The sequence below is a fragment of the Sylvia atricapilla genome, chromosome 7 (genome assembly GCF_009819655.1).
Source record: "Sylvia atricapilla isolate bSylAtr1 chromosome 7, bSylAtr1.pri, whole genome shotgun sequence".
Taxonomy (NCBI): Eukaryota; Metazoa; Chordata; class Aves; order Passeriformes; family Sylviidae; genus Sylvia; species Sylvia atricapilla.
In genome coordinates, this window is record NC_089146.1 from 36,921,312 (window position 1) to 36,937,951 (window position 16,640).

The 16,640-nt window shown below is 44.1% G+C and overlaps 1 protein-coding gene and 1 long non-coding RNA gene across 4 annotated transcripts in view; both read left to right on the forward strand.

The window, feature by feature from the left end:
• The window catches only part of LYPD6 (LY6/PLAUR domain containing 6), a 29,172-nt gene extending 16,925 nt beyond the window's left edge, over positions 1 to 12,247 (forward strand). The window contains exons 2-5 of the mRNA XM_066323260.1: positions 6,756 to 6,910; positions 9,210 to 9,308; positions 10,919 to 11,049; positions 12,053 to 12,247. Of these exons, the coding sequence (XP_066179357.1) occupies positions 6,799 to 6,910; positions 9,210 to 9,308; positions 10,919 to 11,049; positions 12,053 to 12,247 (537 nt within the window). The 5' untranslated portion in view covers positions 6,756 to 6,798. The remainder of the gene's footprint in view (positions 1 to 6,755; positions 6,911 to 9,209; positions 9,309 to 10,918; positions 11,050 to 12,052) is intronic.
• Positions 1 to 16,640, forward strand: part of LOC136363751 (uncharacterized) — a 196,827-nt gene that overhangs the window by 178,024 nt on the left and 2,163 nt on the right. The gene's annotated exons all lie outside the window — the stretch shown is intronic.

Consider the following 16,640-nt stretch of genomic DNA (forward strand, 5'->3'; position numbering starts at 1 on the left):
GTGGCCAAGACGGCGAGGAGGAGATGGAGGAGGAAGGTTGAGATGACGTGTCAGAGAATCATCAACCCCCTGTGAGGGAGAATCATCATCCTCCCACCACCCAGGCGACTTCCCACTGCGTTGGAAATCCTGGGAGAGCAGGGAAACGCTCCATCTCCCGTGGGCCCTGAACACTACAACCTGTGCCATACTTGCATGAGGAGAACCACAGAAATATCCATGAATCGGGAATTCCTTCCTCCCTGGCTTTGGCTGAGTGTTTGCATGGGAAGATTTGTCTGACTCCTTTTCCCCCCATTTTTTTTTTCCTCCTGGAATGGTGTTTTCCCTGCAAACTTGCAGCCGGCTCAGCTCATGGGATTGGTCACGGTCAGCCAGCCGAGCTTGAGGAGGACAGAAGGGACAAAGCCATCCTTCAAAATAACTGTCCCTTCCATCAACACTTCTCCCCTAAAACCAGAGCTCTGATATCCAGCCCTTCCCGGGAGGAGGATTGGGACCTTCCATTGTCCCCAGCTCTGGTGCCAACGAGGCTGAGATGTCCCGTCCCTAATGAGACCTGACAAAGAGGGGACTGAGCTGCTGCTCAGGGCCTCCAGCGGTTCATTTCCACCGTGGAGGGGCAAAGGGCAGGCCGGAGTCATCCCGCTGTGGAGCGGGAATGGGAAGGGCCCTTCCCGCCTCCGAGGTGCGGGTGGAGCTGGGTGGATTGAGGTAACCACGGGGATTTCTGTGTCAGCGCCCCGGCCCTTTCACAAACACACCCATGATCTAAATGTCCTGTGACTGTGGCCCTTTCACAAACACAGCCATGATCTAAATGTCCTGTGACTGTGGCCCTTTCACAAACACACCCATGATCTAAATGTCCTGTGACTGTGGCCCTTTCACAAACACACCCATGATCTAAATGTCCTGTGACTGTGGCCCCGCCGCCGGCAGAGGATTCCGAGAGGGCCACGCCAGCTTCCATTAGGTGGGGATGAGCGTCTTGGATTTGATGCCTTGGGAAGGCTGAGCTGGAGCAGAGACTGGACACAGCTGGAGAATAAACTGGGGATTTGTTGAAAAGCCTTAAAGACACACCTTGGGCAGGACAGAGCCTGGCCAGGGCTACACCCAAGGGTGACCCAAAATGGTCATTAAATGGTCACAAAATGGTCACAAAATGGACCCAAAATGGTTACAAAGTGGATGCCCAGTCACACGGTCTCACACTTTTATAAGTTTTGCTCCATTTGCATATTGGGGTTTTTAATTGTCCAATTCCAGCTCCAGGTGATGAAGTCTCATCCTTCTTGTTCTCTCTCTTCTGTTGCCCGCCCTTGTTTGTGCTTTTGGGGCTGAAAATTGTCCTTGGTTTGCAGCAGGAGAAGGATTTGTTTTGCCTCCATACTCTGTGCAGAGCTGAGTGACACTTAATATGAGGCTCAGAAGTACATCAGTTTGATGCCTCGAGTTTTAGCTTTCAGTTTCACTAGTTTTACCCAGCGTTAGATATTTATTTCCTATTAGATATTTATCTGTTGTTAGATGTTTGTTATTTTTAGGTGTTTATCATTGTTAGTTGTTTACTATTGTTGGATATTTATCTGTTGTTGAATACCTGTTATTAGTAGGTATTTAGAATAGAGACTCGACAAGAAAAGGCCTTGTCAAGCCTCTAAAAGGGGGAAATGATGCCTTGAGTTTTATATTTCATTTATTCCATGTTCTGTGGTGCCCAGGGAGCAGCTCTGAGCTCACAGTCAGTGTCACTCAGCTCTGCACACAGCAGGGACACAAAACAAATCCTTCTCCTGCTGCACACCAAGGACAACTTTCAGCCCCAAAGCACAAACAAGGGTGGGCTGGAGGGAGGGACAAGAAGGATGGGACCTCACAGCCTGGGGCTGGAATGGGACAATCCAACCCCAAGGTGCAAATGGACCAAAACTTATCAAAGTGTCAGACCTCGTGACCATTTGTCCATTTTGTGACCATTTTGTGACCATTTTGTGTCCATTTTGGGTCCATTTTGGGTCACCCTTGGGTGTAGCCCTGGTCAGGCTCTGTCCTGCCCAAGGTGTGTATTTAAGGCTTTTCAATAAATCCCCACTTTATTCTCCAGCTATGTCCAGTCTCTGTTCCAGCTCAGCCTTCCCAAGGCATCAGGCTCTGTTCGAGGAGCCAGGGGAATTCAGAGGGGAAAAAATATCTGCCCATGCCTTGTGTTTGCTCTTCCAGCAAAGGTTTAGCCCTGGAGTAGCTGTTAAAGCACCAATAATTCTTGAAAATAAAAGTTTTGTACAAAGTTCAGCTGTTTTGGCCGAAATCCCTGGACTAAAAGGAGCTTAGGAGTGAATAAAAACCCCTTTACCCCCTTGGTGAAGCTTCTTAGGGCTTATAGGATTCCAGAAGAGAATCCATTGCAGAAAATTAGAATTTTGTTGGATTTTGGGAACCAAACCAAATTTTTTATCAAATGTCTGCAGGTTTTAAGACAGTGCATCCATATCTATATACCTATATTTATATCTCCTTCCTTACTTTTTATTTTTATGTGTGAGTGCAACACCAGAGGAAATGAGTATGCTGAACACTGAATTAAACATATAATTAATTGAATATTTAAGATGTAATTATTGGATATTGAGTTCTTAAGTTCATATTACTTAATTATTAACTTAATTAACTAATCTTTAACTTAATATTACTTCAATTCGAAGTATTTTTGCCACTACACTCTCTGTGAAATATCATCATCACCTTAAACATCACTCCCATGAAAGTCAGAACTGTGTGTTCATACTCAAAATATTCATGGAATATTAAATATTTGGGCTTCTGGCACTGGGAATTTCTATGCTTGCAGAAATTCCTGGGTTTTGCCCTACCTGTGTGTATGGAACAAACAGGTGGAACGTGGTCACGGTGACAAACGGTGACAATAATGGTGGCAGGTTTGATTTGCTCACTGAGGACTTCCTACTTCCCTAAATCCCACTGTTTAAAATTTTTTCCCCTGCTTGCCTTGCTCTGGACAATTTCCTAACGCAGAGGATTTTAAAATCATAATCCTTAGCCTGTAATTAAACCTGTTTCAAACAGAAAACGGAGATGGGGGAGAGAATTCTCTCTGCTCCTTCACCGTTTTCTTGCCGCTCATTAGAAGCTGGCAATTAAGGCCTTTGCAATTACCAGGGGAAGGATGTGAGTATTTTGAGGGAGCAGCTGGAAGGTTTCTGACACCCTTTTTTGCAGCTCCAACAGCCACTTTTCCCAGCTGATGGCTGAGCAGGGGCTGGGTGAACATTTGGCCCCACAAAAGGGGACACTGGGACAACCAACGTCCTCAACTGGGAGCCTTTGATCAGCTCTGCGAAAAAAAAACAAAAGAGTTTTGTGCTTCTGATGAGCAAGCCCAGCAAATTCCTGCCTCGTTGGGAGGGGTTCCTGCCGTTGTTTCAGCAGCCTTGCTGTGTTCCGACTTAAAATATCCTTGTAATGGTTGGATTTGATGGTATTGGAGGTGTTTTCCAGCCTTGATGAGTGTTTGTCCCTCGTGCTGATAATTTGTCAGTCACAGGCTGCTGATGAGAGTTGGTGCTGAGCTGCGACGAGCTCCTCTTTTTTGGGATGTGAATCCTCATTTTTGAGTGCTGTAGGTCACTGTAGATCAAATCCTCATTTTTTTTTTGCTCCTGACAGTCTCACTGCAAACTGTTGATGTCTTAAAATGAAGAGTGGGGCTTGTAAAACCTTCCTGGTGTAGTTTGGGATAAAAAAAATATTCCCAAATTCCAAATTCTCCCTCCAGATCCCTCACCAATGCATTTCTTTCATCTTCGGCGTGGTTGGGAGAGGTTTGTTTTGCTTCCTGTCTGCTTCTGATCAGGATTTTGTTCTCCCCTGGCTGAGAGGGGTCTATGGAGTAAATCCAAAATTCCCTCTTCATAAGGTTAAAGCAACAAAGTTTAAAGCATTGGGCTGTGCGTTATCTTTTTTCCTCATATGTTTTTATGGATTTCACTGTGTTTTAATAAAAAACCTGTTTGCAGATAACAGCAGGGACAACAACAACCTTTGTGCTGCTGGTCCTGGGTGGATTTCTGCTGTGGGACAAACATTTGGAAGGGACGTCCCCAGCCCTGTCATATCTTTCCTGAAGAAAAAAAAAAAAAATCAACAAAAAATGTTATTTATTAGTTAATAACCACGACATATTCAGAGCTGCCTAGGGATTATCTGGATGTTGCAGAACTTTTGGTTGATCAGGGTGGAAAAAGCTCATCCCAAACCTGTGTGTTCTGGACGGATTCCAAAGGAAACCATCGGCTCCTGCTTGGCTCAGCAGCCACATCCTTTCAGGGTTTTCCCATCCCATCCAATTTTTGAGGCACTTTTGATAATTTTTAAGGGTTTATGATAATCTGAGCCGTGGATTTAATGATGTATTTGCCCCGGTGGTTAATAGGTTCTTCTTAAATTAATTCAGTCAGAAACATCGGAAACATTACTGTTTATTAATGGCGTCATAAAGGGAATAAATCCCTTTGGAGCATGGATGAGGAAAATCCAATGTTTGCAGCTCTGAGGCTTTTCCAAGAGGAAATCAGTAGGAACCTCGCAGGACTGTGGGGATGTGGCCCAGCCAGTGAGGAGGAGTCAGGAGGAAGTGGAGATGAAGTGTCAGCAGGATCACCAACCTCCTGTGGGACCAGCCAGCTTCCCACTGCACTGGAAATCCAGGGAGATCCTTTGGCCAAGCCTTTTCCAGGGCTGTTGATGCCAAAATAACGGAGGAGTTGGACGTTCCAGGGTTGAGCTGTGGGGATGAGGTGGTGGCCAGGTCCTTGTGGGTTTGCTCTGCTCGTCCCTGCTCTCTGCCATTTCCTCGTGGAAAGAAGGATTGGGCATGGGAATGTCTGCCCAGGGAGGTGGTGGAGTCACCATCCTGTCGGGACACAAATCCCTCTGGGCCCCATCCACACAGGCCCAGGGGTGCTCAGAAATTAATTAAAACTGTCAGAGAAACTAAAACAGATAAAATACTCCTGCACTCGATGATGTCAGAGGTGTTTTCCAGCCTGGTTAACTCTGGAATTCTGTCTCTGCCCAGGTGGGGATTGTTGGCCACCACATGAGCAGGTGCTGGCCGGGCCAAACTCCTGCTCTTGATGATTTCAGAGGTGTTTTCCAGCCTGGCTAACTCTGATTTTGTGTCTCTGCCCAGGTGGGGATTGTTGGTTCAGGTGCTGGCCGGGCCAAACTCCTGCGCTCGATGGTCTCAGAGTGTTGGAGAGGATGAAAGTTTAGCAGGAAAGTTTTACTGAAGTGAATGCTCAGCAGAAAGCCCTTTAGAAATGAGAGCTAGTTTTGATACAGGAGAATAAAAGAAGCCTCAAGCTAGAAACTGCTGAAGCAGCAGTTACTGGATAACCCAAGGAAGCAAAGGGTAAGCTGAACTGAAAGGAGGTTTTTCAGCTGGAGCAAAGGTATGTTTGACCACAAACAAAGAAAGATATTTTTACCAAGCAAAGACAATTCCCAAGAAAAGCAGGGGATACCCAGGTAAACAGACATGCTGATGTAGCAAGTAGAGAAAAGATTTAGGAATTTTCCACTGCAAGAAAACAGAAACTTTAAGCTTGAACTGTAACATATAATTTTGTGATTGGGTAGTGCTAACTGTTGTGTGGTCATGGTAATAGCTGGGATAGGTTTGGTAAAGGTATTGGGTATGATGCTGATTGGTTGTATGTATTAAGATACTCTGTAAAGAAAAATATATAATGCATTGTGAGGAGAATTGAAGTGGCTTCAGGTTTGCCAAATGCTGACCCACGACCCAGGACTGCTGTGACACCATCTATGCAATAAACATTTGAAAGAGCTGCCTGATGTCCCAAAATCCTTCTGAAATCATCGTTGTCTACATCAGAGGTGTTTTCCAGCCTGGCTGACTCTGATTTCGTGGCCCTGCTCAGGTGGGGATGTCTCTAGACTGACACAAAAAGAACCACACTCAGGCAGTCAGGTTGTCAGGGCAAAAACAGAGAGGTTTATTTTTTTCCTTGGGTTTATATAGATTTTGGACAATGACCAGGGATTGGGCAATGAGGTTGACACCTCTCCAACCACACTGGTCAAACTAGAAGCCCATCAATTGTCCCTCCTCCAGACAGGTGTGTAAGCATCAAGAACAGTTCCCAAAACAAGAAGGACAGCTGCCATAACATCACTTGAAAGTCTGTGAAGAACTCCAGTACAAAAATGCAAACATCAGAAGGCTGAAAAAGATCGAGGTGACAGTGGAGGTTCTCAGCCACCGCATGAGCAGACGCTGGCTGGGCCAAACTCCTGCATTTGGTGATCTCAGAGGTGTTTTCCAGCCCAGTTTACTCTGGAATTCTGTGTCTCTGCCCAGGTGGAGGATCTCAGCCACTGCATGAGCAGGTGCTGGCCGGGCCAAACTCCTGCATTTGGTGATCTCAGAGGTGTTTTCCAGCCCAGTTTACTCTGGAATTCTGTGTCTCTGCCCAGGTGGGGAGTGTTGGCTGCCACATGAGCAGGTGCTGGCCAGGCCAAACTCCTGCACTTGGTGATCTCAGAGGTGTTTTCCAACCCAGTTAACTGTGATTTTGTGACCCTGCCCAGGTGGGGGTTCTCAGCCACTGCATGAGCAGGCGCTGGCCAGGCCAAACTCCTGCACTTGATGATCTCAGAGGTGTTTCCCAGCCTGGCTAACTCTGGAATTCTGTGTCTCTGCCCAGGTGGGGAGTGTTGGCTGCCACATGAGCAGGTGCTGGCCGGGCCATGGCCTGGCCTCCGGGGCTGTTCCTGCTGCTGCTGCTCCTGTCCGGGCGCGCTCCGGCCGCGCGCAGCCGCGACTTCACCGCCAAGGACATCGTCTACCTCCACCCCTCCAGTGAGTGACCTCCTCCCCGGGACAGGGACAAGGAAAATGTCCAGGTTATTGATGAGGGTTATCTCCTGAGCTTTGAGCTTATGGATTTGCACTCGAATTCTCACAGGAACCCAAAAGCCGGTTCCAGTCATTGTTTCCGTGGTGTCCTGGTTTAGGGCAAACTTGGGAGGAAACCTCTGAATGGGGCTCCTCTGGAGAGCAAACCCAAACGGCCCCTCCCCTAACTGGTCTGGGAAAGAAATTCCTTGGAGAAAATGTGGAAAAAATTATTTATTTAACAAACAAAGTGCTCATAAGCATAAAGGAATGAATAATATGAAAGAAGAAAAGCTTTTGTTGTTCTGGAGTGAGATGGCAAATTCAGGAAGCCCTTTGCTGTGGGTTGTAGCTCGGCTTGCTCAGTCTCTTATGGCAAATGCTGAGTGAGGTGTGAACTCCTGATACTCCTCTGGGTTTTTCAGCCCAGGACAGCGTTAAACAGTCCCCCAAAAAAGAAAAAGAAACAGTCCAGGGAGCTTCTCTATTTCAGCTGGCCCAGGCTAATTAAAAGCAAAGAGATCTCTGTGCCCTTGTCTGTCTGTGCCTCAGACACAGTCCAGGAGCAGAATGTCCAGGAGTGAGAGCAGTTTCTTCAAAACAAACTCCACGCTTCTTCTTTCCCAGAATCAGTCTGAAAGGCACAGAACTCACTATCCAGCACAAAAAGAACAGACTTTTGGGGATACAAACATAATGAAGTCACCCCAGGACACACGGTCCTCAGAGGATATTTTCTGTTTCTCTGTACCTCATTTCACCTTGTCGTGTTTCCTTCGTTTCCCCCCACTTCTTCTTGAACCACAGCTGTGTGTGCCTTTGGCCCTGCCTTTAAGCTGGTTTCACATGGAATCGTGGAATGGTTTGGGTTGGGAGGGGCCTGGTTTGTGCAGTCACCACTCTCACAGGGTCACGCTGATGTGGAAGAAAAAGGAAAACCCAGGGTTTTGTGGGAGGTGTCCCAACACGAGCTGTAAGGTCCCTCCCAGCCCAAACCATTCCAAGCTCCTGCCTTGACTCCAGTACCTCCTGGAGCAATGGAATTGTGCATCTTTAGACCTTCCCTCCCCAGTCCGTCCACTGAATCAGTCTTACTGAATCCCGTGAGAACAGGGTGCCTGTGGAGCCGTCCCTGCCTTCCCTCCCCACAAAAAACTCACTGCTTCACGGGCTAAAAGATTTATATTCTGTGCAGGGAGGCTGAAATTGCTGTTTTATGTCATAGCTGTGACCTGTCAGAGGTGTAGAGTGAGAGGGATTCATTTAAATTATTGTGCTGTCCCAGCCCCAGCAGAGTTGCTGCTGGGTGATTTTTTTTATTCCTTAAAAGCTGAAAGGAAACAAGCAACGAAATCCTCCTGCTTCACCTCCCATTCCTACACAGGATCCTGCCCAGAGCGAGGGGAGGAGGTGATGAAGAGGAGGGAGGGTGAAGATGTGGCCCTTGGGGCTGCAGAGGTTCCATTTACTGATAAATGTGACCTCTTCACCATTTGGCCTCTGAGAAGGTGGCAGCACCTGGAGGATGGACTGAAAACGTCCCAGAAGTGCTGCCAGGAGAGCAATTAAGGAATTAGCTCTCGTTTGGTGAGATTAATTAGGACAGAGCTGCCGTTCAGAGCTGGAGGTTCAGCAAAGTGGTTTTAGTTTCCTTTGGGGCCTTGAGCTTGCCTTCAACAGGAGCAGCTCTTTCCTTTGCTGGGACAATTCCCAGAGTGTTCAAACCCACCTGATATTTTGTTATCAGCGCTGATAGACCCGCAGTGTTGGATGTGAGCTCCGATTCCAAGGGAATGAGCATTCCCAGCTCCCATTAACTCCCTTTGAAGTCAGCACCGGCCACTTTGGCTGGGAAAACACAGCTGGAACGAATCCACAGGGACCTAAATGTGCTTTTCCTGCTGCGGGGGAACAGGGTTTCACAAATCAGAACCAACCTGCTGACACCGACAGGAAAATTTGGAGAAATTTGGATTTGAAGAGAAAAAAAAAAAAAAAAAAAAAAAAAAAAAAAAAAAGAAAAAGTTGCTGTTTTCTCCTAAAAAGCAGCACAGAACCAGATTAATTGGGTCGTTTTAACTCCATTATCTATTCCTTTGAACTCCATTAGCCGTTCCTTTTAACTCCATATCTCCCATTCATTTTAACTCCGTATTTTCCATTCATTTTAACTCCATTATCCATTCCTTTGAACTCCGTTATCCATTGCTTTTAACTCCATATTTCCCATTGCTTTTAACTTTAATTTTTCCCTTGCTTTCAGCCACGCCGTATCCTCATGGATTTAAGTGTTTCACCTGTGAAAAGGCCTCAGATAATTACGAGTGCAACCGCTGGGCTCCAGATGTTTACTGCCCCCGAGGTAACCAGCCCCATCCCAGAAATCCATCCCACCCCCTTTTTCCTAGAAATTGTGGAATTTGGGATTCTGGAAAAATAATTTAAGTTTTTCGTGTCTCGTGGCAGCGGATGAGGTTGAGGAGTTTGAGCTGTTCCCTGTTTTTCTCTGGCTCAGCTGGGGGTTAAATCAGGCTGGGGTTGATTTCTTAAAATCCCAGAGAGGTCTGGGTTGGGAAGGAGCTTAAAGCTCATCCCATTCCATGGCAGGGACAGCTCCCTCTATCCCAGGCTGCTCCAACCTGGCCTTGGACATCTCCAGGGATCCAGGGACAGCCACAGATGCTCTGGGAATTCCATCCCAGCCCCTCCTCACCCTCACAGGGAAGAAATAATAAGAGATTTTTTTTTTTTTCTCTCTTACTGGTGAACCAGTTCTGGTTGTGTTTACTTCCCTCCCCTGTGGCACCAATCCACATCCAGGGCAGCCACAGCTGGAATTTCCATATTTTCGGTGGTTTGATTCCCATAAATCCTCTTGGAGCCTGAAATTGGGAGCAGCTCAGAAAAAAAACTTTTAATACAAACCCTCAAATATCAGATCTGGGCACTCCTGAGCTCCCCAAATCTCCCTCTCCTTCACCAGCTCTCCTCCAAGACCCTCACACGACATCGAGATTATCCACAGCCCCAGTGAATCCCATCTAGTTGGGTTGTTTGGGGAGAACTTTGCCTTTGGGAAAAAAAAAATTCGTTATTTTGGAAGGATGAAATATATTTATTTTGGAAGAAAAATAATTATTTTGGAAGGAGCTGACCCCAGTGTGTGTGTCAGACCCGTTATCAGCCCCAGAATTTGCTTCCTTTGAGCTAAAATCAACAACAATAAAACCTCCCAGGCTGGCTGGCACGGGATGAGATTAATATTCCTGGATATTCCTTGGTTTTTTAGGAGAAAAGGGGAATGGATTTTATTCCTTCTTGTGGATTTTGTGTGTGGCCTTTGGGGAGGTGACAGCCGTCCATGCTCATGCTCCCTGTGCCAGGAAAATCCCTCTCCCTGAGATGATTCCACACACACACAAAAAATTGAAGGAATAAGGAATAAAAGAGCCTCAAAAGGGTTGTGGGGTGGTGGAAGTTTTATTTATCCCGTGTGGGATCTGCCAGAGCAGGAGAGAGGGAGCCCAGGTTGGCTGGGAATGGCACTTCCAGCAAAATCCTGGGATAAAGCTGAGCTTTAGGGCAGGAGAAGCTGGAAAACATGGAAAATTCCCTCTTTTCCCCTCCTTTTTTTCCTCCTTTCCCCCCTCCTTTTTCTCTCCTTTTTCTCTCCTTTTTCTCTCCTTTTTCTCTCCTTTTTCTCTCCTTTTTCTCTCCTTTTTCTCTCCTTTTCTCTTCTATTCTCTCCTTTTCCTCTCCTTTCCCTCCCCTTTCTCCCAGGTGCGAGCACATATTCAGCGACATTATACAAAAACACATTTTTTAAAAAAATTGAAAAAAATTTTTTTTTTTTTTTTAAAAAAATCCCATCATTTAATTAAAATCTAAGACATTTTTTCCCCCTCTCTCTCCTGCCGGCGTGTTCTCAGGGAAGGGGAATTGATCCAATAAGGAGTTTCCCATGTTTTTCAGGGACCAGGTACTGTTTCAGCCAGCACATGATGAAGGCCAGCGGGGAGAGTGTGTCTGTCACCAAGCGCTGTGTGGCCCTGGAGGAGTGTCTGAGCACGGGCTGCACCTACCTCAGGCACGAGGAGTACAAGGTGGGAGAAACTGGGGGGAAATGGGATAATTGGAGCTTGGTTTGGAAACGTAACGGGTGCGAAATATAGGGAGAAATTAAATCAAATCAAATTAAATTAAGTAATATCATATATGAGAAAATAAAAGAAAATACGGAAGTAATATATATTATATCGTGTTATATTATATTACATTATATCACATCACATTACATTACATTACATTTATATTATATTATATGACATTTATATTATATTATGTTATGTAATATTATATTATGTTACATTATGTCACATTATATTACATTTATGTTATATTGTATTATATTGTAACATAGTGTATATTATATTAATGTAACATAATTTGCGTGTTATATACTATATATAGAGTACATATTCTAGTATATATTCCAATTATTATTATTATTATTATTATTATCTAGCACGTATTCTATTTGTATTGATTTTATATTACATTCTGTGATAAATTTAAATATTCTATAGATAGCATATATATTGTATATAATATATATGTACAATATATATAAGTATGAATTATATGTACATATAATGTACATAATTATTAGATCGTATTTATGTTATATGTATATATTATTATACATATCAGGCATCTACATCATAGATTATATGTACAATAAATATATTTTATGTATTATATTAGATTAATGTAGATATAATTAATTAGCTATGTACATATAATGGCTTTCCCTGTTTTCCCTGTACCTTTTCCCTGTAATTTTGGCATTCCCTGTACCTTTTCTCCCTGGAATTCCTCATTCCCTGTTTTCCCTGTACCTTTTCCCTGGAATTCCGGCATTCCCTGTATCTTTTCTCGCTGGAATTCCTCATTCCCTGTTTTCCCTGTACCTTTTCCCTGGAATTTCGGCATTGCTGTATCTTTTCTCGCTGGAATCCCTCATTCCCGTTTTCCCTGTACCTTTTCTCGCTGGAATGCCTCATTCCCGTTTTCCCTGTGTTTCCCCCCGGAATTCCCCGTTCCCAGGTGTGCACGTCGTGCTGCGAGGGCAGCATCTGTAACCTGCCGCTGCCGCGGAACGCCTCGGACGCCGTGTTCGCCACTTTGTCACCGCTCAGCGCCACAGCGCCGCTGTCCCCGCCCGGCCTGGGGACACCGCTCGGCCTCGGGCTGGCGCTGCTGGCACAGCGCTGGCTGGGCGCCACGGCACGGGGACACTGACAGCGACGGGGACAGGGACAGGGACAGGGACAGGGATGGTGCCATGGACAGCCACGGCGCGGGGACACTGACAGCGACAGCCATGGGGACAGGGACAGGGATGGTGCCAGGGACAGCCACGGCACGGGGACACTGACAGCGACAGGGACAGGGACGGGAGAGGGACAGGGACAGTGACGGTGCCAGGGATAGCGACGGGACAGGGACAGTAACAGGAGAGGGACAGTGACAGCGACAGGGACAGCGACAGGGACGGTGCCAGGGATAGCGACGGGACAGGGACAGTAACAGGAGAAGGACAGGGACTGGGACCAGGATGGTGCCATGGACAGCCACGGCACAGGGACAGTGACTGCGACAGCGACAGGGATGGTGACAGTGATGGTGCCTTGGACAGGGACAGTAACAGGAGAGGGACAGCGACAGGGATAGTGCCAGGGACAGGACAGCGTCGGTGACAGTGGAAATGACAGCGACAGGACAACGGCAGTGATGGGGACAGTGACAACGACAGTGACAGGGATCGTTCCAGGGAGAGCGACAGGACAGGGACAGTGTCAGGGACAGGACACGGACGGGACAGTGACAACGACAGTCACAGGGATGTTTCCAGGGAGAGCGACAGGACAGGGACAGGGATGGTGCCAGGACAGGGACAGTGACAACGACAGTGACAGGGATGCTGACAGGACAGGAACAGGACAGGGACAAGGACAATGACAGTGACAAGACAGAGATGGTGCCAGGGACAGGGCAGGCACGGGACAGTGACAACGACAGTGACAGGGATGCTGACAGGACAGGAACAGGACAGTGACGGGGCGGTGACAAAATAGACACAGGGATGGTGACAGGGACAGCAACAGGGACAAGGATGGTGTCAGGACAGGGACAGGACAGGGACGGTAACACGACAGTGACAGTGACAGCAGCAGGGCCGCGCTGCCCCAGCTGAGCCAGCCCTGAATCCCGCCTGGATTTGGGATAATCCCGGGTTTGGGCTGGAGCGGAATCCCCGCGGGAACTCCCGGACAGAATTCCTGAAATCCTGCACCAAGCCCGGGATCACTGTGGGAAAGAGCCCTGGGGCTGGAAAAGCCCGGCCTGACCCGGGTAAAGTCTGGTTTATCCCGGGTAAAAATTCCGGTTTATCCCGGGTAGAGCTGCCGCTGAAGTGTTCCTGCTCCCGTCGTGGATTCCCATTGGGAACAGCCCTGCTGGCCCCTCATTAACTGCGCTGTCCAATTAACACGTGCTCATTAACACAAACTCGGGCGCCTGCAGAATTCCCGCACCTCCAGGACGGGCAGGGACTGGCAGCAAGGAAGGGAAAAGGAGAAGATCCCTGAAAAACCTCTGGAATTCCCGAAATGAACCGGAGAAATCCCGAAAATTCCTCATTCCCAGCGGGAGGAGGATGAGGAGCTGCTGCTCACCGGATTCCCACTGGTTTAGAGGAAGAATATTCCCATTTTTTTCCCCATTTTTCCCCCCATTTTAACCCCAAATCCCACGACCTGAATGAGAGAAAAGAAATCCTGGGAATTTTATTCCCTTTTTATTCCACTGCTGGAATAAAAATTCCACTGTCTTTGGGTGACCTGTGGTGTTCGTTCTGCCCTGAAATCACGGATGCAATATTTAATTTTTTTTTTTTTTTTTTTTTTTTGGAAGTCCAGGAGGGTTTGGAAGTGCTGGGAAAAAGATTCCTAAAAGAGCTGATCTTGCCAGGAAAAAAAAACAAAAACCGGGATGGTTTGCAAATCAGCGAGCCTGTAATGTATAAATGTTCAAAATAAATATCTATAAATATAAATATATATTAAAAAAATTTTACATCGCTTTAAAAAAAAAAAAGAATCAACTTTGTCTTGCAAAGTCAGTAATAAAAGCAGGCTGTCATGGACTTGCTTTAAAACTGTTTTATAGTGAATTTTTTGTAAAATAATCATTAATTATTCTTTCAGGAGTGATTTTTTTCCCCCTATTCCTGCTCCAGGGTAACTTGAGCTCTATCAAATATTGGTATTTTTAGGCCCAAAATGATTTTTTTGGGGGGGATTTACAGGGAAATGCAAATTCCTGGGGAGGTGCCCAGGTCCTGAATCCATTTGGGATATCCTGAAAAATCAGGAATCTGCTCCTGGAAGGGCCCGGCCTGAATTTTGTGGCTTTGGGATTGAATTTTCTTGGAGGTTCGAAATTCCCGCACTTAATTCCAGGTGAAGGAAAGGCTCAGTGTGTTTTACAGGAGATTTTATTAAAAAAAATTATATATATAAATATAAAAAAATATATAGATATATATCTTTATAAAAATCAACCTTCCCCACTGTCTGTTTTTAGTTCTTTTTATATTAAAAATCAACATTTTTGGAGTCTCACCCCCAGAATTTTCTTGTCCTTTCAGGACTTCCTCATCCATCTCTGTTTTGTATTTTTTATTTTTAAATCTCTTTTTCTATGCAAATCCCACCTGGTTCTGGAAATTCCTCCCCCAAAAAATCAATCCCTGTTTCTCCTCTGGCATCTCCCTGGAGGATTAAAAAAAAAAAAAAAAAAAAAAAAAAAAAAAAAAAAAAAAAAAAAAAAAAAAAAAAAAAAAGGAAATTAAGGAAATTAATTTGTTGTTTTCCTTTTAAAAAGGGAAAATTAACCCCAGAAAATGCTGAGCTGCATCATTTTATTTTTTGGGGGGTATTGCTTGGAAATGTTAAATTTTTTGTTTTTTTAACAGGTGTAAATTCTGTACAAATATATTCTGTATAAATAAATGGGTTCAATATTCGCTGTGAGGTGTCTGATTAAATTCCAGCCATGGAATTAGAGAGGGAAAAAAACTCCCCAGAACAGGCTAAATGGGACAAAAATGATGGAAAATTTCTGACAAAATGATGGAAAAAAGGGAATTTCCCCAGAGCAGAGGGGGGAAACAGAAGCCAGAGACCCCCAAACTAAACAGGAATTCCTCAGATTTGTCAGAATCCAAAAATCCCCCAAATAATCAGGAATTCCTCAGATTTATGGCCAGTATCAAATAATTGGTACCAAATAACCCCTTGGAGCTCAGAAGGGGAAAAATATGGGAATGATTCATTATTTATTTTATTCAAATTTATTTTTTAAACTTATTGTTTATATTTAATTTATTAGATAGATTTATATAATATTCATTTATGTATATTATATAAAAACAAACTCTTATCTATAATAAGTTATATAATATATGCTATATTTATAATATAGATATTATATATATATTATTTAAATGTCTTTATTTAAATTCTTTATTTAAATTTATTATTTATTTATTTGAATACAATTCCCTAACAATATCTCCATTTGGGGAATTTTTTGGCTATTAGGACGTGAGGAAAAGGGTTGTGGATAAACAACAGGGTGCAGTTAAAATTCCTGAGTTTCCTTTGGGCTCCTGCCTGTGAGAATTAGGAATGTTTTATCCATGTTTTTGTCCCTAAATGTTGAATTTTTCTGATTTCTCTCTGACTCCAAAACGTCAGCAATGATCCCACACTTTCCCCTCACTCCTTAATTTCCTTTTCCCCCCAAAATCCCTCGCTCCTGCACCTCTTCCCACCTCAGCACCAACCTCGATTTTTGAATATTCCTGGAATTTTTTGCACCTCTGGATTTGAAACCCGAGGAGCAAAGGTGAAAAGAAAAAAGAGGGAAAAAAAAAATATTGAATTTCTGCAGGACACCAAAGCAATGCTGGGGAATGACTAAAATAACTGCACTGCAGCATTTCATTCTACTTTCATTTGTTCATTTCTTATTCATTCATTCTACTCTCATTCATTAATTTCTTATTAATTAATTTTACTCTGATTAATTGATTTCATATTTTAAGGTGTTTCAGCTCCAGTTTTTTTGGGGGGGATAAGACACACCTGGGGCTGAGCACCAAAACCTGAGGTGAAATTTGAGCTGGCACAAAATTAAATAAAATTAAATACCAAAGGTCTTAAATACAAAGGGTTTAAGCCCTGCTTGAATTCAGTGATTTTTTAAAAAAAAATCTATTTATTTGCTGTCTCTCCCAAGTTAAGCAAAGCTTAATAGAAATAAATATATTTTTAATACATATTTATATATGTTATATATATTTCATACATAAATCTATATATTTTTATATTTATATGTATATATTCTATAAATACATATTTATATATACTGTATGTATATATAATATAGAATATATATTTTCATATATATATTATATGTACATTATGTATATATTTATAGAATATATATCGTATAGATATTATTTCCTATATTTGTAAATATTATATATATCTATATATTATATACTTTTAATTTTAATTTACTTTACATACTTATATACTTTTCTATACTTTTCTATTTTTATATA